Raw genomic sequence first — 23,345 nt, 5'->3', positions numbered from 1 at the left:
TAGGCCCGTGTCTCCGGCGACTCTACTTGGTGTCTAGATGTGTCGCAGGGACTGAATCGTTATTATGTTCGATGGCACGCGTCGCCTGCTGGCTGCCCCGTGCGGGCCAAAACTACGTAGCCGGTAGGCTAGGTTGGGGTGTGAAGCACCAACGTAAATTCACATAAACTCCCCACAGTACTTACGTATGACGTAGAACACTCATCTTGGAGCACTGATTCAATTAAGTTAAGTACCTCATGGTAAATTTAGGCCGACCGCGGAACTGTACGTAAAAAGGTTGAAAAGAAATTACACTATTGAAAACTACATGTCGGTGAAAGCAAAGGTTGAAGGTTCCGCGTTGCGCGCAGGCTGCCGGCCTGGTTGAGCTCTCGAAGAACACTGCCGGTGTCGCCGCGCGCGACCCCCCTCCCCCGCCAGCCCTCCTGTGGAAACGTGTGAATTTCGCGGGAAACTGAACCGGCCAGGTTCGGGACAAATCGCACAGTGAAACATTATTTTGCAAAGACTGAATTATTAATTAATGAAAAATAATGTTTAATAAAAACCTGTGGAAAACATAATTAAAATAATTTGTTGTAGTGTGGCGGAGGGATATGCCACACCCAGCCGGATCCTTCCGCCGGCGCAGCACTCGTTGCATGGTGTTCGCCTCGTCGCACGCACTACACTTTGCTGCGCGCACGAGCGCGTTCGGTGCACACGTTTTTACAAGACGTTGATGAGGCATAGCGGTCTATGCGACAGAGGAGCATTGGCGGTCGGCGTCAAAACATAATTTAATTCTTATTTTTTCGTGGGACTTTTGCTGGAAGCTGCATCACCACGTGAGGAACATTGACGTGGAAGCCTTCACCCATACTTAAGCATAGTATAGTATGCAACGTCGTCACGGTGTTAATTCATATGTAAATGAACTGCTCTATTCCCTGCGAGACGTAGCAGACATCTATTGTCCACACACCTTCTTTGGAACTCAGTCCATATGCTGTTCTATTTTTTTTTTAATGTTAAGTACCTAGTGTGTTTTTTGTCATCCTAATGTGCTCTGCTGCGTAAAAGTATTCATGTACTACATCACGAACTTCGCATGTCAATTAATCTGTAACCACGTACTCTCTCTCATGGATCTCCACTCCGCGACATGGGCTGAGTGCTGAAGTAACACAATTTAGCGTATTTTCAGCATTTAAACGTCGTTCAGAATCTTTTGTTCATTTTATAATATTGCTCTTTCTCACCATGTGGCCAGGTACCCTCCTTGAGAAATCACCGGGCATAAATTTTCATAACTTCACCCACAGGACAGTCCAGTAGATGAGAAGCTGTATTTTCAACTTTTCGTTACTTAACACTTTATCAACTGTACACGAAAAAATATGGAAATTTTTACTGTGTAGAAATTCAAAATGTATTGACGTCGTCCGACCGAAAGCCACCCTAAAGCCCGACCTGCAACCGCCAGTATCCGACCCCACTAACGGAACACACCCCTAGCCATGTCCCACCCGAGTCAGGTGAGCACCATAAAAAAAGTTAGTATTAAAGACCATGCCCTAACGTAGCAGCCACCGCGATCCCTGTGCATTATAAATTAAACATTGGTAATTTAATGATAACATCACTTTTAATTAAAAAACCCACGCAAAGGAAGTGCCACAGAGGAGTGTCTGGGTCACTCACGTGTGGATTTTTATTAATACATTTGTGAGTGCTCCCCTTGCGGCCTTCAGCCTTAATTAAATAAAGTAGTGTGTGACTTAATTATAACCTCCCCAATTGTTGTACATCATTCGCCACTGGAGCAGTCAACAAGTGACGAACAGTCTCCAGTGTGACTAACATTATTCAAACTTAATTAATGATAACTTGTTGAATACAATTACTAAAATATATCTATGTATTAGGTTAATTCTAATTATTTAATGTGTGAATTTAGAGCCACTTTCAATCTCTTATTAATTTAATAATTTCCGAATAACGGAACTTTAGAAACTTTGGCGCGAGAGGACGCCGAGCCCTCCCTTCGTGCCAGGGCCAGACACCAGTACCGAGCGACTCGCGGACCGGGAAGGATGTGCGTCCCACGAGGAGCCTTCAACCTTTGTCTTCACCGCATTCACTCCTGGTAATTATAGTCACTCTACAAAACCTTTTCGTTATTAACTCCCCGTGTACACCAGGTCATTTTACTGTGTAGGGCCTATCCCAGCCGCTTAAACGTAAACTCCCCGCACAAAGCATTACACGGGGCAGTGCAGCATACGGCGCGGGCCGACTCCCGCAATCACAGACTTTTGGGTAATCGCCGAAGTGCACAGGCACCGCCCACAGCGACTTAAAGACTTTTAACGAATTTCATAGCGAACCGCGGCCCACACAGGCGGGCCCGGACGTCGCCGTTCGCTATTTAAGGGATTGGCCGACTCCAATATAACTCCCCCTCCCCCCCCCCCCCACAACCAAGACTGGCTTGAGGACTTAATATTAGTGATGGTGCGTCAGAGCGTCCAGTGTCAACCTAGTGTAATTTGTGTAGGGAAAAATAGTGTAACTGTAACTGCAAGTGTAACTGCCGATTTCAATTAAACATCCACTCCGCACACTCCGTGCACGACAGTGCCAAAACCAGACTCGTGTATGTTATTTTGTGAACTTCCCCAATCCAGTTAGAGACCAGCATGCTATGCTGTGTAGGGCCAGTAGTGTATCAATAACCAGGGATCCCTCTCACCAAGACTATCGCCGCCATTCCTAGCAGGTTACGCAGGGGCATTCGCACCCAACGACCCACCTCATGGTTAGCCCCAGAACAAGCCTGGCGCCCTCCCGGACAAATTTTCAGTAAGAAACCAGCCTTCTCGCTAGGAACCACACCGGACCTCCAACACGAGAACCCAGACGACGGCAGTATGGGTTGCGATTATTACTATTACTCAGTTTCACGATGTTTTTGCTAAATATTGCAAAAAGTTTCATGTTTTGATTGAGTCAGAACTAGTGGTAGGCTAATATAGGCTATATAGATTTATTCCAGAATTGAAATGCACTCCAAATAAGGCCCCCCCCCCCCCCCCCCCCAAAAAAAAACCTTTAGCCCAATTGTAATTTATTGTGAAAATAAAGGTTAGCCTCGATGCGAATTTGGAATGTCTCTCCAGGAACAATTAGAGGTAGCAGACAAGGTGGGGGGAGAAGTTAGTGAAGAAGAGGCATTGAATGAGTGAATGAATTGGGAGTGGGGATATACAAAGACAAATGTGTGGGCGAGATCATGGAGCACCATCTCCATCTGCTGCAGCCTGGAGGTGCTGCCAGGTGCTCCACATGAATGATGGCATGGGTGGTGGAGTGGTGGGGGCAGAAGCCGAACTGGTGATGGGGGAGTAGGCAGAGTGAGTTGACTGATGGAGTAGGTTTTTATGAATGACTTTCTCTGCGACTGTGGACAGAATGGGTAGGAGGGAGATGAAGGTAGGGGAGGAAACTTTTTTTTCCTGGTTTGGGAATTGGGGATACAATGGTGGTCTTTCAAGGGGTGGGAAAGTGGCAGAGAAGTAATATGGAGTTGATGACAACAGCGAGGAACACAGTAGACTTGCGCAAAGCACAGATGAGTAAGGAGCGGAGGAGCAGGAGCAAGATGTAGATTTAGGTTTGAGTCGGGAGAGGTGGTGTTTGGCAAGTGAGTAGTGCAGGGTGTCGGGGAGGGGGGACATCCTCGTCCGAGGACTCTGAGGACAGGAAGGAACTTTGGGCTGAGATAAAGGTGGTCGCGAGGTACGTGTCTACTGCCTCGTATCTCTCCATGGCCGTTTCAGCCACTCCTGCAGGGATGGTGTTGGATGGAGGTGGGGATGGAATCGAGGTAGCAGATGTGGAATCATAGGGAACCAGATGTGGCAGTGAGGGATTGGAAGTGTTGATTCTCCCACTGGGCTTTTCACTCCCCAACATGCACCGGTAATGCCCCCACAGCAGGAGGTAGACCCTTGTGTATCATGGGGAGCAGTTCGCCTGCCAGAGGTCGCAGAAACGATTCCACAGGGACACTGCATATTGTAGGTAGGCTGGGAAGGGTGTGATCAAAAAACATGAGCGAGTAAGGGGAATGTAGTTGGATGTGGCCGCAGAGATTGGCTCGGTGAGGATGTTGGCATCGAGATGGGCTGGAGTATCAAAGGGAAGATTAAGGTCAAGGGCATTGGAGAGGGGTAGTTTGAAGACACTCCAATTGGTATTTTGGAAGGCATAATGGGGAAGGTGGATGTAAACTGGCACAATCTCCATGTACCTATTTCGACAGGAAAGGCGCAACTGTGACCCAACATAATTGTGTTTTGCGTGAGATTCCTCTATGAATGTAACATTCCATGATAAAACTACACCCATAGTTAGTGCTTAGAAATTTGCTCTTCAAAGACAGACTATTTACATTCTTCAGCTCCCGCTGACAGTAACGTGAGATAGTTTTTCTACAAGAAACTGACAAGAAATGGTAGCTTGCTGCCTTTTTCTTTCTGTTTTGGAAAATGACTGGTTTAAAAATACAATAGCAGGAAAGGGATACAAAGCTGTCTTTTATTAGAAGGGGTCATAAATCAGTAGGAACGAGGGGGAGAAACATAGTCTGATCATCTACACAGTGATAAATTAGCACAGAAAGCAGACAAAAAGAGGATAAAGGGTTAATTAACACCAGTGCCGTATTTCTTACGCACCAATAAGCTGAGTAACAGAACAAAGACTTCACTTCTACTCCACTGTAAAAATACATGTGGGGCACCTTATACTTGAAGGCAGTCCTTATACAGCCAAAAAGTTGTATTTATAAGACTCAAATTAAAACTGTGACCCGTATGCAGGGGCGGCTCTTCTGCGGGTAAACACTGTACTTAAACGTAGTCCTTTCGTAAATTGAGTGCTCAGTAAAGTTATAATTTTAACATAACTTTATTATTAGGCATAGAACAGTTGGCTCAAACAATACAAATACCAACAATTGATATGCTCACCATGGATCTTTAAAAATTATAGTACAACCTTGTTGATTACAAGTCATGTTGTCCAACTTCATTTAACCAGAAAATTTTTTTAACTATAGTATATATTTATGTACCTCATGAAGTTTCCCAAAACAGTCAGATGAACGGAGTTTTTTAAAACATAATTGATTCATAACGCAATTGCTATAAAACATTTCAACTATTTAATACAAATAAATATTATTTACAATGTAACAGTAATTGTGTAAAAACATTTTACGACTTATACAGTAACAGGCACAATCCACCAAAGTAGAATGCAAGTGTCTTGTCAGCACCGCCTCCCTTCCACAGCAGTCCCGACTAGTAGGTACCCCCCTCCCCCATCCATGAGCATATCAGGATGAGTGCGGTCGGGCAGCACCTGGTGCATCCGCAGCCACGTCTCCGTGAGCCGCAGGCCCACCACGTCTCCACGAGATTTGAGGTGCATGTAGAGGTCCAGCAGGGGCTCCCGCACCGCACTGTACACCACCACTGGTCGAGACGCTGCCACCAGCGGCAGAAGCGATGTCACTATGTTCACAGGATGCTCCCGAGCCACCACCACGAGACCGTCTGCCTTGCGAGTCCGCAGCAGACATGCAGCTCTATCCATCTCAAGCTCCCATCGGGGTCTCTTGGCCAGGTTGGTCCCCCCATCTTCAAGTTTCCGTTTCTTGTTATCTACTTCTTCACCAGTCGACTGGTCATCAGAGCACTTCCGTCCATTTTGGCAGATCTTTGCTCTTTCTTCACTAGTGACACTGCCATGATTCTCATCCACTTTTGGCAAGTTTTCATCTGAAAAATGAGCTAATTTTGATAAATCACCAACAGAATTACTTTCCTGACATTTATTGCTTGTATCACCATGAACATTACACAATAACTTATGAATATTCACAGTCATCATACGACTCAAATGACTTTCAGAAAAATTCATAGCTTGAATAGCTTCCTTCTGAGGGAGAGTCCCAGGGTGTATATTAATAACATGACCATTTTCACCAATGTAGTTCAACATGCTGGCTGCCGGCAGTCCCAAACAGCCACTATCGTACAGTAAGTACGTCCCATGTGAATGAATACCAACCATTGTAGTGATTTGTGATATTGTGTCCATTCTCAGCCACATTATCTTAGCAGGGTCTTGCTTGAACATTATTTGTGTTACTAGCCTCAATGTAGGACGACGGATAGTCACGTACTCAAAATACTTTTTCTCTTTTTTGAGCAAGTACTTTTCCTGAGCATATTCTGTTTTATTGTGAAAGGTTTTACTGTTCCCTATTAAATGCCCCACAATTTCCGGTCCAGACAAGCCACTATCCCTCAACCCGACAATTTCGTCCTTCGAAAGTAGCTGAGAATTGCCATCGTCATAAATATTCCTATTATCCATCCCACTGGAAACATCTCTTATCAACTGTTCAGCCAAACTCTCCGCACAATCACATTCAACTAATTTAAACAACTTCTTAGACTTTATTTCCATCTTGTATGTAGTCCATACAGGCTTTCCTACTACAATGTCCAATTCCACTTGGTCTTTACCTAGACTAACTTTACACTTCTTTGTGATCTTGTGTAGTTTTGAGTACTTCTGTCTCTGGATTACTACATAGTCTCCAACATTAACTATACTGCTTCCATTTTTATCACTCATTTTCAGCAAACAACAGTTACCAGTCGTGCGAAGTTGCAGCTGCTGGTATCTGGATATGTTTAAACAAAAATACACGGATTAGTGAAAATCAAAATCACTATTTCATTTAAAAGCTATTCATTTACTGGAAGCATTACCAACTCAACACTAGTACATCACAATAAAACAAAGCATCACATTGCAATATATTTTCAGGTGTCAAATTTTTAACCTCCTCAAAATTCTGATTGTAATCTCTTTCAGAAGCAAAATTGCAAGTAGTTTTGTGAGTGACAATACAGTGCTATTTTGTTAATAAGGTGCATAGAAATAATTGATTTAATTGAGTGTGTTTGCTATACAACTACGTTCACGTAATTTAAAAATATTAAAAAAAAAGTATATGAATTTACTGAGTGTGTTGAAGTTCAGAGAAAGAAAAATGTAGAAGAAACACAACCTATGATTAAAAACAACTAAAAGATATACTTTAATAAAGGAACTAAATATTTACTGGGAAAACTACATCTAACATAACTTAACAAAATTATATCTACCCAGAATTTCTAATAATTTTTAAAATATTATTATAATATTGCTCTGATTGTTTAGTTTAAGTAAATTCTTAACCCCCATAATAATACATTGTTAACACATTTAATAATCATTGACTCCATTAATAAATCATCGAGTTGTAAAAGAAAAAAAATTGTAGGGATGCATCACCAAACTGAAGTTACAATTTGAAATAACAGTTAATTTTTCTAGATACCTATATGGAATTGAAAAAAGTCAAATCATAGGTTGACAGTGCATAGAATTTATAAAAACTAAATTGGACATGACATAGAACAAAAGAACAAATTGGAACATACGTACAGTATCGGAATACTGACGAAACAGAACCTGGAATATAACCTAGGTGTTGCGATAAAAATAACTCTTCATAAAAGTAGATAATTTAAGTAGAAATTACTTAAAAAAAAAAAAAAATCAATTTAGCAGGAACAGAAATTAAGCCAGAGAATATGTTGACGAAAACATTAAGTAGCAGAGTAGCGACGGCTGAGTCTGAACAGCGGAGCACCGCAATTCTCACTCCTCTATCCATAAATTTTTAAAAAAGGTTACATTGCAAAACAACATACCTTCAATATAAAGAGATACTACTTACTGTAAATTTACATTAAATTTTTAAAACAATTAGCACATAATTTAATGTATGAAAAATACCCCAAATTTTGTAATTCAGTTACCTTGGAACTGCCCTATAATGCACTGACTAGGGTTGTGCGAATACTCGAAATTGCAAATATTAGTGCAAATCAAATATTTGATTTGATACACATTCAAAACCAAATTAAGTATTTGAAAATTTCAAATATTCGAAAGTTTTCGAATGTATTAAAATATCACTTTTGTTTGACAAAATGTGTTATACAATAATATGTCAAACCTCGAGAAAACATTTTCCTAGAGACTTAATGGTAGAAGAAAAAACTGTAAGCGGACCTTTAATTACATAAAATTTTAGGTTAGATAAATGGGCATACTGAGAACAGTTAAAGCCAATGTAGCGTGAAAATTATCATAAATGCTTACAATTTTACTGCAAAATTTACGTGATGTGTAGCATAATTAATTAAGTTGTCCTTAGCACAATTTTTGGGTGAGCCATGTTTGTGCCATATATAAGTGTAAAACTATTTAAAACAATGCCTGCACATCAGCTTTCAATAATAACCTTTAAAAACTAATGCCCACATACTCTTTGGTCACCATTCTATTAATTTTACTAATACAAATCTAGAGAATTTTTTAAACGATAGAAAAGTAAACACAGCTGCCATCATGGCTACAGGAAAAAATAAAACATGTCCGCTTGTGGTTATGGCCAGCAGAGCGGCCCATGGCCAGATAATTGTGTTGCTAGAACTGCTCCAGCGCAATCGCTTTTTAATCTACCAAAAATGTTACGTAAATAATTAGATAAAATTAAAAAGACAAGATAAACAAAATTCATCAAAAATTATTTCGCCTTGACACGTTTGATTTCAAAAGACTCTGAGAACGGAATATTGACCATGCTTATGAGCAGTTGTAATAAACCACTCTTTAATATATCAATTGGTAATCGCTTGACTATTTATTGCGGAGAATAAAACTGATACATTGAAGATCTGTTTACTTTCATAATCTTTTTTTGCAGTTTTTAATTTTCAGAAGAAGAAGTGAAGTTCTGGACGTAATTTTTTGATTCCTGCATTACGATATCCGTGTTTCCGCTGATTTAAATTGAAAATAGGACTGGTACAATGAATAACTACGACGAAGATGTTGATACTAATACCGCACTGACAAGCAAAATAAGTCTTATATGGTCTAATTTCTCACAGTCAGAAGATTAAGACATTTACAAAATGCAAATTATGTACGAAGGACTATAAAACTAAACGAGGTAAGTTTGAAATTAGTTTATAAGAGTGTTAGGATTACATGATATGTGCATTTTCATTTCCCTTGTCTCCTTTAATGAGTACAATTAAAAGTCTTCAAACACACGTGATTTTTAGGATTTGTTGTTGTTTGCATTTGGTAAAGTTTGAGAAGAATGCCTCGATGCTAATCTGTTCTAGTTATTTTAACTGATGATAGTACAATACAAAATGCTTATGGAAACCAAACTTACAACAATAATTAACTTTACTTTTACATATGAATTTTACGTTTACAAATTATATAACTCTGGTTTTCATGTATTTAAAATTTGAATGTGCTGACAATGTAATGTATATAATGTAAGTACAAACAATTATATTTTGTCATTAGGTACTACGGCACCTCTTATAAACCACATCAAGTCCACCCACCCCATTGAATGGAAGACCTACTGTTCTGAAATGGCCAGCCTTCAACAGCAGGCTCCTCCTGTCAAGATCAGCAAAACTTCACAGCTCAGTATTGATGCTGCTTTCAATAAGCAGTAGAAGTGGGCACCCAACCACAGTGCAGCACAGAAAATTACAAAGCGGATTGCAAGAATGCTTGGTACATATCTTTTACCGTACAGTTTTGTAGGAGATGGCTTCAGAAATTTGATGAAGGAAGTAGCTCCTCAGTATCAAATTCCTGCTAGAACAACATTTCCCACCAACTATGTAACAAAATTACAGCAAAAGGTAATGTCTCAACTGAAAGCTGAATTTGTGCATGAAATGACAAGTATGTCCAATTTGTCACTTACAAATGATGCTTGGACATCCAAGGCTGGAGATAGCTATGTAAGCATCACTGCCCATTACCTCACTTCAGATTTTTCATACAAATCATTCCTGATGGACAGCATCAACATGAACACATCACACACAGGTCAGAAAATTGCTGAAGAGTTGAGTTTGTCAGTGAATTCCTGGGGAATAACCGTAAAAGAAACAACTATTCCAATATACTGTGTGACAGATAACGGAGCAAACTTCCAGCTTGCTTCACGACTTCTGTTTGGGGATAAAGCTCGCATTTGCTTTGCACACTCTCTACAGTTGTCTATATATCACACCTACCGCCAATGTCATGGAGCATCAAATCTCTTGGCAAAATCAAGACAGGTGGTTGGTCATTATCGACGCAGCAGCAAAGCCAGGGAAAGTCTTCACAGCCAGATGGAACAAATGAGTCAACCAGTTTTGGAAATGATACAACATGTTGACACTAGGTGGTAGTCAGATTATTCTATGTTAGAGAGGCTTCTTCAAATAAAAGCACCACTGGTTGCAGACCAAATTAACACTGATAGCACAGAAATGTTAACTAGCTCGGAATGGAAGCAGATGGCTGGAATAGTGGCCATTCTTAAGCCTCTTGCTGATGCCACCCGAGAAATAAGTGGCAATTTATATCCAACATCTTCCATGGTTATTCCTATGTTAAAATGTCTGCACAGTCACCTTAATGATTACATTGATAAAAAGGCGGAGTTATTTTTGCGAAATGTCTTTCAAAACATCTTTTGGCACAATTTCCAAATTACATAGAAGACAAAGTATTTCTCGTAGCAATGATTGTTGACCCTAGGTACAAAGATGCATTTGTTAGTAAGATTGTTGCACAAGCCACACTCAAAGCACACATCAAACAGATTGCAAGATATGAACAACATACTATACACAATCAGAAGTTGGGTGACCCCACCACCTCCGCCAGTACATCAGGACTTTGGTCAGCACTTGACAAACTTCACAACAAAAATTTACAAGACAGTAACTGTGCTCAAGAAATACAAACATATTTGACAGAGAAACGTATCCACCGAACAAGTAACCCGTGGAAATGGTGGGAAAACTTTGGTGAAACAAAGTTTCCAAACATAGCTAGTGTTGCTTTGATGTACCTGAGTGTACCTGCAACTCAGGTTGCTTCAGAACGTTGTTTTTCTGCTTCTGGGAACATTGTCACTTCCAAGAGGCAATGCCTGGATCCAGAACATGTAAAGGAATTGGTTTTTTTGCACTGCAATTTAAGTAATGTTGATGGCAAGGTGTAGGCTTGGCTTTTGATGAAGACATGTCTATATCACTGATTGTGTTTTATTACTAAACCATTAGAAGAGACATAAAAATTTACATGTTACTTGAGTAATAAAAATATGTGCAAAGCTAAAGAACATTACTCTTTTAAACAACAATTTATAATATGCCAAATTTTGACTGTAATTATTCAGATTTATACCTAGAACTTAATTAGAACATAGTCGCAAATTATTCCCTATTCGCAAATATTTGCAATTATTTGATTCACATTTGATTTGCATAGTAAAAGTCACATTCGCACAGCCCTAGCCACTGAAATTATAAAATGAATCAGTGAAATAGTAGTTCATAGTTATAAAGTACCAAGCACATAATGCATAACATGATAATTAATTAAGTATGGTGAGTAGCAAAACAAAGGGGGAAAAAAACTGTAGTGCGAGAGTTGTGGTACTAAATTTAAGTGGGTATCGTAAACAAATGTATCCAAGTATAAGAACTAGAGAACATAGTGATGCTATGTTATAAAAATGTATTTTTAATTCAGTGATGGTATAGTTACGCTTATTCGTTAGTAACTTTAAATTTCTTAACTGTGCAACAGTCGTAAATGGTGGTTTAGGGTGGTCAGAGAGCAAAAAAAAATTGTTTCACAGAAAAAATTAGTAAAATAGGATTGGATTCTAGTATATTCTACAATATCTTAAATAAAAAAAACATAAAATTTAAAAATTAAATATAAACATGCTAGATAAATATTAAACATACTAGAATGGTTCAGAAGACTCTTAGTTACAAAAAAATACAGTAAAATATTTTCAATATAATGTTGCCTACTTGAATAGATAGGATTATAGTATACTTTATGATAGTCAAAATTTAATTTCTTTAAGAGACAAATTTAGTGAACAACAATCATATGTATGTTCCTCGCTCAAAAACTAACGTTCTTGCGCTTGTTCCGTAGAGGTGGTAGTAACATAACCAACTAAATTTTAACATCAATATTGTTATGGAATCACTATACATACTAGTTTATTATTTTCTACTGTAGCTGGGGTCAATTCTACATCTCAATATGGGTAAGCAGCACATGTATATTAATGTTCAGATAAAACATATGTAATTGAAGTTGGCCAATGATAACAGACTTGAATGGAAGAATGAAGGGAATTATTGTATGTAATATTGGTAACAGTGCTAGAATGGATATCATTGTGAACATAAAAAATTATGATAGGAGTGAAAATAGTGGTTTTGGTACCAGTAGGAGTGAAGTAATAAAATTAGAATAAAATTGCAACAGAAAGTAAGTAGAATGGAATAACTTGATAATAGGTTGTAACAGTTCAAACTTTCAGCTAGCTTTAAATGGTGTGTCGGTTACAAACATGTAAAAACTTGCAATATTTGCTGGTTTCCAAAACAATATTTAAGTTTGACGTCGACCGGGGCTACGCCCTCCCTAAGCCCGATGTGCCTCACGCTGTCGCCACCCCTCTCCTCCCACCACCACCCTCTATTCAAACCTCCCGCCCCGTGCATGTGTGTGTGTGTGTTGGGCGCCCGGCAAGAGGCGGTGCTAGAGTTAGTGCGACGACCCCTTTCTTTTATTAAAATAAACATAATGTATAAACCTTTTTATGTAATAAAATATCCCTAATTGTCACGCCTCAAGTTTTAGTAAGTAAAGACGGCGCAGCGCCCCATGCGGGCATACGCAGAACTACCCGCCAATAGTTTTTAAACTTTAATAAGAAATAACACCATAACTAAAGGTCGTTAATTATAAATAAGTGTACTTAAATTATGTTTGTTTTTTAAATAATATTTGTTTGATTAAGTATGTTACCGGACGGCTGCCCGGTAACAAAGCGGGAACTTAACCCTTCCCGGCGGCCATGATGCTCTGGTCTCGGCAGTCTGTTTCCGTTCGCCGCCTGGAGTAGGAGCGGCCCGCGCACCTCGTCGACTTCATCTCTTTTGTTCACTGATCCATTAGTTTCCATCACATCTTTAACTAAATCTAAAACCTTCTAACTTCTTCGAGGCCTGCTCCAGGTGGTAGACTCTTTCGCCTAAATATTTGTTTTCCGTTTACGGATATTTCGTACGCGTAATACGTGATTAACTCTCGAGGCCAGGCCACGCGGTGACCTGGTCAGCCTATAAACTGGTTATCACCCGCAACTGTGTTTTTTAGTACTTTACGTAAAACTCTTTTACCATTTTTGTAACGTGCCTTGTAATAATTTGCCTGTGCAAGTTCGCTGGTAATAAAATCACTAGCTCAGAATGTGTGGTTCAGTGGTCACGTGTATAATTCCCTGAGTTCCGAGGCGTGTGGGACGCCTCAAGAGCCCACGAACTCGACGTACGAGGGGGGAGATTAGCCTAGCCCCACACGGGTCACGTCACGGCCCTGAGCCGAGAGTTCGTAGCCGGGTCCACGTGCCCTTCCACGTGGTGGCGCCCAAATTATTCCTTTTCGTCCATCCGAAAACCCCACCTACGACAAGTTTAATGAAAAGTTCCTCTCAATGATTTGTGGTGGTAAATAAAGTCTCTCAACTAGTATAATTGGATTTAATTTTTTTTTGACCAACTACTATACATATTTTATTTTATTTAAATTTGCAACAGGCCTACCGACAGTTTGGGACCAAGACACTGTTCCAAATGATCCACAAAAATTATCACAAAACAAAGATTATTTATTACACAAATTACATCCTAAGGTCTCTTGTGACACATGGTACAACCAAAAGACTCTGGCCTTGGAACAATGACTAAAAGTAAATTAAAAGTCTCATTTCAGGCTTACACAGACAACTACAGTCAACGAATTCTAAACAAAGTGTACAAAAATGTTGAAAAATTGATGCCGCCCAGACCACAGTCATGAAAATTGCATCATCTAAGGTAAATGTACCAGTGGTTGTCATTGTACAAGTTGTAGTCACTTCTAAAAAAAAATACATGTGAAGTGCAAGAATGCAAATTTTCATAAGTCGAACAAACCATTAAAGTTCAGAGCAAGAATAGTTTGGTTGTGTCAACATGAAGTTTTTCGGAACGCACCTGATTACAGAAGGAGGATTCCCGCATTATAAAGTAGTGTACCATACTCTACGATACAAAATATACTTCTGCTTTTTTATGTTAAGAAGGTAAGTAATTAATTTTTTAATTAATGGTTTTGATGTTTCTTTCAGGGCAATATTTGTGTTTGTAAGCTTCTGCAAGGTGTTTAGCATGATATCTAGCAAATTAGGTCTAATGATAACATATGACACAAAAAAGGAATTTGTCGGGGGGGGGGGGGGGGGGTGGTTTGACAAACATTGGATCACTTAAAACCATAAAGCAGAGGCCACACAGAAATTTACGCTATATTTGTGATATTTGCGATGTTCGATGTTGACTGCGCCAGGTGACTAGACGGGATAGTCTAGTTCGTGATGTTGGAGAGATGCATGCTGTGGGATTAGAGTGATGATTCTGAAGGTGAAGATGATAATATTCTGCTGGCTCTCACAGTATGGATCGTAAAAAACAAAGGGGAAAGGGGTTCGTGAATATGAGTGTGTATCTGTATATAAACACACATATAAAAACACACACATATATATATATATATACACAGACAGACATACACAAACACAAACACACAAATTGGATGTTGGTATGTATGTATGTACGACATTGATAAACTCCGACACCATGTGAACGATTGCCATGAAAGTTGGCACATCACAGTGATTTTTTTATCATGAAGAAGGTTTTTATGCTATTCATTTTGCTATAAATCATTATTAGATGGCTCTGCTGCTCATTAACGTCTACACCGTTCAACCGATTGCCATGAAAATTGGTACATAAAGGTATTTGAACACTGAGAATATTATCACAACATCAATTTCGCTATAACTTGCCACTAGGTAATGCTGCAGCACATCAACTTCTATTCCGTTCAAACAATCGCTTTGAAAATTGGTATATTGTGATTTTTTTTGTCTTTAATCCTCAATAACACCAAATAGTAATTGTGACTGATAAGTAATTGGTGAGTGAGTTTAAAATAAAATACAATTTCAAACACTTTATAGATTCCAGATTACATACAAACCATCCATTTTCGATATATAGAGGTAAATAGCCAGGACAACTAGCAGAACCTAGTTTAATATAAAAACAAAAATTTTTGAAGAATTTAATTTGATGAAGCAGTTGCTAGGATCCCCTTGGAATCAAATCCCAGTCATTGTCCTGCATGTCCTGCCATCTATATTCTTCCATAAACATGGATATTTTTGTAATCTTTCAATTAACTTTTCTGTCTTCTTGACTATTTAAAGTACAATACTGAAAGAAATTAAACTTCATAAAAAGCAAATGCAGAAGTAGAGCACAATTCTGTGTGAAAACAGATGTTTATATCTCCGCAATCGCGGAGTCAGCATTGTTTTGGGCGACATCTCCAACATAGCAAATATAGCGAACAGAGCTTTGTGTGACCAGTGACACCTAAGATGCAGATAGGTATATTTTACTCATGTAGCGAATGTCGCAAACATAGCAAGCATAGCGCCGTGTGGCTGTAGCTTTAATCGCTAGTTTTCGTCGTGCCTGACACTGGTACATGTCAGTTATTTTTAAAATGGAAAATCTGCAAATCACTAAAATGTATATTACCTACATTATGATGAGTTAACAGTGTTCGTAAAACTTCCAACCCATCACCAGGACCAGTAATTGTCCACTGGAACATAAAGAACTATGATGAACACTAGGACATTATAATTAACATTTATATTTTTGACGTGACGTCTAATAAATCGATGAATGCCGGCTGCACGCACGAAAAAGTATCCCATAATGCACATTGTCCCACTACGATGTGTCCCATTACACATATTGTACGCTTGCGCCGCATCTATCTCTCTTCCACTCGATTGGAACAAACATCGATTTGACATTGTTTTTGTCTTTTGAATTATTAATATTATGTAATTTAACGATCGTCCACCGATTTTCAGCACAATCGGTATGGTTATTTAAAAGTAATGTTGAATTTTCAAATACGTTTTTGTACGAACAATGGTGTTTTACAGTTACACATAATAATTCAAATTACACCCGGGATATTTTGCACAATGTTTTAAAAAATATTGTAACACATTATAAATAAGTTTGGTGTATTTGGGATGCGTATTTGTTATAAAATCGTATTATAAAAACGAAATTATATTATTCCCCTACGGTGCTGAAATCTACGGTGACGGACGCGAACCGAACAAATTGCGCTATCTACCAGCTTCCGCGGCAACCAGGCACTCGTTAATACATATTTTCCTTTGTTTATCACGAGGGGCGTTATTATTAATGAATTATAAATAAAATTTCATGCCCGGCGCCACAATTGCATATCATTTTGAGCACTGGAAGACAAAAACGAAAAATATTCTCGACAAATTTTAATCTCGGCCCCAGCGCACCACAAGCCTCTGGGTTGGAGATTAAAGCCGAAATTCTTACTTAAACTTACTAATACTTATTTTATTAACTGAAAGGGCATTTTTATTAAATTCTACGTTTAATTTCACGACGAACAAACTTCGTCGTTATATGTGTAATTGCGATAAAGCGTAAAACATTCTTGACGATCTTAAAGTTAAATAGCAAACATGTATAAAAGTTAAAGTTAAAATAATCTCTTCGTTAAAGTAATAAACATATTTGAATTAATGAGTGCAAATAAAAGTAAATTTATCAATTAAATTGTAGATTTCATTTCACTCCTTCTTTGTAGCCATACAAAATAGTGATAATTCAATAAAAATGATTCAATTTTATTCTTAAAAGTATGCAATCATTTCATCAATGTTTTGTTATGATGTTGTCACGTTAAACTATCGTCCGTAAACCGACTTTACACACAAGCAGGTAAATATTTACTTGGGCGGTATTTCCGAAAACAAATGTTAAAAATCCGAAAATACCTTTATTTTATGCTCTTCAACTTCCTCTTTTCATTAAAATCGGCGGAGATTAGAAATTCCAAATACTTTAGGAGATATCGAATTTTTAAATTTCTTCCTATGTAGTTGAGCGGTATTTGCGAAAAAAAATGTTAAAAATCCGAAAATACCTTTATTATATGCTCTTCAAATTCCTCTTTTCATTAAAAGCGGCGGAGATTAGAAATTCCAAATACTTTAGGAGATATCGAATTTTTAAATTTCAGCACAAAACCAGCGCATTCCTGTGGCGTGCGTGCACAATTGTTTCTTGTTTACGTACGAGTATCTATTTTTTTATTGGATAATGATGTCACGTGATTGTTCGTGATAGGCCAGAATTCAAATGAACTAATACGTGATTATTTAGTTCAATTATTGTTTAAAACTGTGTTTAATTACCGCCTCCAACTTAGGTGAGTTTTTAACGTTTCTAATTTTAAAGTCTTATTTGTTATTTTGATATTGTTGCGCAAGTAATAAGTAACAAAAAAATTTACGTGAGTTGTTACTGTACATCCTTTGTTACGGGTTTGTTAGGTAAGGTCAGTTACATTATAAATAATTTAAAACTAAAGAATAATTAAAATTAATTCACATTATTTTTAATATCACCTTTGTTTGAAAGTATTTATAATGTAACTGACCTGACCTAATCGACCATTTTAGTTTACTGTTCACCCTCTGTCCGGGTTTGTTTGGTCAGGTCAGTTACATTATAAATATTTTAAAACTAAACAGCCATTAAAATTAATTCACAATATAATTTTTAATGTCGGCTTAGTTTGAAAGTATTAATAATGTAACTGACCTGACCTAATCAACCATTTTATTAATTACGCATTCACGATTCACGTATTCACGAACTCACGGCAAAATAACAAAAATGGCGCCGCTCGAATGGTTCCACAGGTCTTGTATTGCAAAATTAAAAAATTTGATATCTCCTAAAGTATTTGGAATTTCTTATCTCCGCCGCTTTTAATGTAAAGAGGAAGTTGAAGAGCATATGATAAAGGTATTTTCGGTTTTAACATTTATTTTCGCAAATACCGCTCAACTACATATGATGAAATTTAGAAATTCGATATCTCCTAAAGTATTTGGAATTTCTTACCTCCGCCACTTTTAATGAAAAGAGGAAGTTGAAGAGCATAAAATAAAGGTATTTTCGGATTTTTAACATTTTTTTTCGGAAATACCGCCCAAGTAAATATTTACCCACAAGGAATTTTTTTTTTTTTTTAGTAAATCATTAAATTATTGAAATTAGAACTACTTGAAAACTTAACCTAATGAGGTGATTTTTCCTCCCAGATGTTATATTATATTGGTTCAGTATCAGTGCTGAATTTAATTTTAACTTCTCAAAACAAAGTGCCAAATATTTAATATAACAAATTTTTATATTAACATGTAAAACATGGTGTTGCAGTGCTATGCTAAGAGCCATACTGAAGTATCAGCGCCAACAGAAGGAAGAGGCAATGCATGCTGTGAAGGATGAAATGTCCATGAAACAGGCCTTGGAAAGACATGGTGTTCTAGAGAACACCCTTTCCGATAAAGATAAAGTGAGGACACCTCTAGGAAGAAAAATGGGACCTGAATCTTGACTCGAGGAGGAAGAGAGCTAGTTGGTAGTGGGCCCTTTATCTGTGTGAACAGGATTCTCTATTACCATGGAAGAATTACAGAATAATTCGAAAATAAGATCGCACAACTACTATTGCATTGCTTTATTTGTAATCTTTATTTTTGGAGTAGATCCCGATACTATAATATTGATGACGACACCGACATGTACCGCGTTTATACTAAAATTTCATTCCGGATTCAACTTGGAGTGTACTGAGGAATCTAGATTGAAATTTTACTTAAAACACTTTGTTGTGGACTGAAGTTGGAGTGAAGTGAGATAATCCACTCCACTTGTTGAGGTGGACTGGACTGAAGAACCAGATTGAGATTTTACTTTAAACATGGACTGGAGTGAAATGAAAACACGCACGAGTAAGCCGCCGCAATATTGCATTGTTTGTTATTGGTCTCTTTATTAAATGATATTAAATATGGCTGCGGCTTACTCGTGCGTGTTTTCATTTCACTCCAGTCCATGTTTAAAGTAAAATCTCAATCTGGTTCTTCAGTCCAGTCCACCTCAACAAGTGGAGTGGATTATCTCACTTCACTCCAACTTCTGTCCACAACAAAGTGTTTTAAGTAAAATTTCAATCTAGATTCCTCAGTCCACTCCAAGTTGAATCCTGAATGAAATTTTAGTATAAACGCGGTACATGTCGGTGTCATCAATATTATAGTATCGGGATCTACTCCCCATTCTTGTTTTATTAGTATTTACAAGCGTGACCAAGTTATGTTATGGCCCGGATAGAATAAACATAAGCATTTCACTAATACAATATTACATATATTTGTAAAACCCCATGTAATTCAATCTAATTAACTACAATAGTAAAATTCAATACACTACCTTCGTTTATGTTAGCTTAGGCACAAAATATAAACTTCTATATCTAATGCTGGTGTTTGTTGTGATTCATAAGAAAAATACATATAACAAAAATATTGTAGTCACAGATAAAAGTGTCTTTAACAGAGATCAGGAAAAGACAACGACCTAGAGATATATAGACTGCTTATCACCCTGCTTTCAGCGCCAATTGCTGCTGTCGACGGCATACTGGGGAACTACATCCGAGCGAGAGAGACAGAGAGCTGATTTGACAGAATGGTGGGCAAAACATAGCTGTAAAAGCATTGGTTCTTATGGGAGAAAGATGCAAGTTGCTAGTAAATTCCCTAAAAATGTAGGTTTTTCGCAATTTTACAGTTTTTGAGGGTAATAATTAAATATGGAACGAGTGAAATATAATTTTAAATACAGTTTCATCGTAATGCGACGTGTAGGTACGACATTAAATGCGCTATAAAATAGCTAACCCCTCTTCGACCCAAAGTTTGTGATCAATAAGTAGATCAGTTATTGAACCTATTATATATGTATTTCGTATAGGTAATTTGATACATTACATGGAATTTATCTCATTACTAAGTACCTACTATTAATTTAAAATAATCGACTGCAATGGAATAATGACCACTTTTAAATGATTTGTGTGGGTTTGTTATTATTGTAGTCGTATTCGTTCATTACGAGTTTTAGTTGTGTCTTTACTGTTGATATTTCAGATTCAATGCAATTAAATAATTAACTTAGTACACTGCCACTTTTCTGCTGTCAACGTACGTCGTCTGCTAACAAAGCACTGTTTGCCCACCATTCTGTCAAATTCAATTGGAATCAAAGATGGCCTCCCACTAGCAGTCTATATATCTCTAGGTCGTTGGGAAAAGATCCTTTCCTAATTTTTGGTAAGCGTAAATACACTACGTCTAATAGAAACACCAACTCCCTGATACAGCAAGTAAATTATAAACCAAATGATGGTTGCGTCAACTAGTCAATGCGTAAACAAAACACTAAACAGACCTACAAGCTGGTTGATTTTACAACCATCTGGCAGGCATGGAAATGAACCATATACTTTTGACACAAATACAAAAATTAAAATTTTTTAGATTTTGTCATCTGCTTTATAAAACTTGAAATTTTGAGTAATAATCTGGAAAAAAGAAAAATACATTTGTTTGTGAAACTTATAAGAAAACGGAAAATTTTAGATGCCGTATAGAGAATTTTAATATTACTCTGTTGTTTACATTGCTGTTGCATCAACTTCAAGCGTCAACTGTTTTTGTCTAGCCTTGCCGTAATAAAACGAACGACACTCGTTTAATAAAATATTTCAATCGAAATAATAGGAGGTATTGTACTTTTAAAATGTCGCAGAATAGGTTAAATGATTTAGCTAGTCGCTTCATGAAGAATCCAAAAGGCGTAGGAACAGGAATGAAACTTTTAGCAACAGTAGGCGTTGCTGGATTCGGCGTCGCGCAGTCTATGTTTACAGTGGAGGGCGGTCACAGAGCAATCATATTCAGTAGGATCGGAGGCATACAGAAGCAGATCCTGGCCGAGGGTCTCCACTTCCGCATCCCGTGGTTCCAGTACCCCATCATTTATGACATCAGGTCCCGGCCGCGCAAGATCTCGTCACCGACCGGCAGCAAAGACCTTCAGATGGTGAACATCTCTCTGCGCGTGCTGTCGCGGCCCGACGCGTCCAAGCTGCCCGAGATGTACCGCCAGCTGGGGCAGGACTACGACGAGAAGGTACTTCCGTCTATCTGCAACGAGGTTCTTAAGAGCGTGGTGGCCAAGTTCAACGCGTCGCAACTGATCACTCAGCGGCAGCAGGTGTCGCTGCTGGTGCGGCGCGAGCTGGTGGAGCGCGCGCAGGACTTCAGCATCATTCTGGACGACGTGTCCATCACGGAGCTGAGCTTCGGCAAGGACTACACGGCGGCCGTGGAGGCGAAGCAGGTAGCTCAGCAGGAGGCTCAGCGTGCAGCCTTCGTGGTGGAGCGCGCCAAGCAAGAGCGCCAGCAGAAGATCGTGCAGGCGGAGGGTGAGGCGGAGGCTGCCAAGATGCTGGGGCAGGCCATGGGCAAGAACCCGGGCTACCTGAAGCTGCGCAAGATCCGCGCTGCGCAGAACATCGCGCGCACGATCGCAAACTCGCAGAACAGGGTGTTCCTCAGCGGCAACAGCCTCATGCTCAACATCAGTGACCCGGAGTTCGACAACCTCAGTGAGAAGCTGATCAGGAAGTAGCCCGAGCCGGAAAGTGTAGCAGCCGCCTCTCAGACACATTTGGAATGCTGAACTTATCTGCTCTGTGCTGAGTTGTTTTTCTCTATTAAAGCCAACTTTATAGTATAAAAATTTTTTTGGAGATTGTTTAGTTTTGTAACTTTTAATATGATAGTATTTAGTTTGAAAATATTACATTATTGTTCATTACTCATTAGGTATATTTCTTGCAATTTCATCATCAATAGTACCCCCAATCATGTACCAAGAATTTTAATGTTAATTATTCTTAGGTCTGTAAGTACTTCAAGGAATTTTTGAGAGAATTTGCAACCCAATACCATAACAATATTGACACTAACATGGTGGTACTGATGTCATTATTACCACCCCGGCATTCTTACAGAATGAGCGCAGGAATGTAGTGGTATTGAGCAGAGAACATTCACATGCTTATTTTGCTTAAAATATGTTACTTTCTTTACTGAACTATTGATTATTGTATTGTATGCTAATTATAATATAAAACACAATACTGAAGATGCAGTTCCTACAGTATCATACTATATAGTACTATAATCCCGCCTGGTTTAGTATATTTTGCAATACAGCTTTTTATAATTTAGTCATTTTAAAATATGATTTTGATATTCTAGGTATCATAAAGTATACTATAGTCTTACCAGTTCTAGTATAGAACATGATACCTTTTAATATAACATCCACCGTATCATATTCTATTCTGCAATACCATCCGGTTTAGTATATTTTGCGATACTATATTTGTGTAATTTAATTGTTTATAATTTTGTTAAATAAATTAAATTTCTAAGTTATTGTAAAGTATGCTTCAGCTGTATCTATTCTAGGATAGAATCAATACCAATAATGTATTCCATATTTTAATGTGAGAAACATTTGTACTAAGCAAGCATGTGAATCTTCCCGTCCAAAACATCCTATTGCCACACTTGTACTGTGAAGACATACGGGCAGAGCTGGGCAAAATACTTTGAAAATGTATTTGAAATACAAATTACAAAATACCTGTGTACATTTATTAAAAATACAGTTACAAAATACTCAAAATAAAATGTAGTTTAGATACAAAATACAAAATAGTATTTTAAAATACAGATGAAATTACAAAATACATGCAACATTTTTGTGAGCAATGAAGGACGAATTACCATTAAGACAAACCAGTCTCTTGAACATTGTGTCAACTCAAGCTGTGGTGTTTATGGTTGTGTATTATACCTGCAAATGAAAACAACCTTTCAACAGGACCACTAGAGGTTAAACTTGTATCATATCGTAAGAAATCTTTCGCACCACTGGATAACCATCTAGCATACTCATGTGGGTAGCCTTAACTTGAAAGTA

The 23,345-nt window shown here is 38.1% G+C and overlaps 2 protein-coding genes across 2 annotated transcripts; one reads left to right on the top strand and one right to left on the bottom strand.

The window, feature by feature from the left end:
- Positions 1–5,193: 5,193 nt before the first annotated feature.
- On the bottom strand, positions 5,194–20,115 carry LOC134537609 (tRNA (adenine(58)-N(1))-methyltransferase non-catalytic subunit TRM6). The gene is made up of 2 exons (XM_063378245.1): positions 19,716–20,115; positions 5,194–6,745 (listed from the first exon to the last, which is right to left on the bottom strand). The coding sequence occupies exon 2, from the start codon at positions 6,694–6,696 to the stop codon at positions 5,320–5,322; it is 1,377 nt and encodes a 458-aa protein (XP_063234315.1). The 5' UTR covers positions 6,697–6,745; positions 19,716–20,115; the 3' UTR covers positions 5,194–5,319.
- LOC134537613 (prohibitin-2) lies at positions 20,020–23,005 on the top strand. The gene has a single exon (XM_063378258.1). It carries the CDS (start codon positions 21,087–21,089, stop codon positions 21,978–21,980), a length of 894 nt encoding a protein of 297 aa, XP_063234328.1. The 5' UTR covers positions 20,020–21,086; the 3' UTR covers positions 21,981–23,005.
- The last annotated feature ends 340 nt before the right edge of the window (positions 23,006–23,345 follow it).

This window comes from Bacillus rossius, chromosome 1 (assembly GCF_032445375.1).
Source record: "Bacillus rossius redtenbacheri isolate Brsri chromosome 1, Brsri_v3, whole genome shotgun sequence".
Classification (NCBI taxonomy): Eukaryota; Metazoa; Arthropoda; class Insecta; order Phasmatodea; family Bacillidae; genus Bacillus; species Bacillus rossius.
Note: the sequence above shows the minus strand (reverse complement) of the source record. Positions and strands in the feature narration are given on the sequence as shown.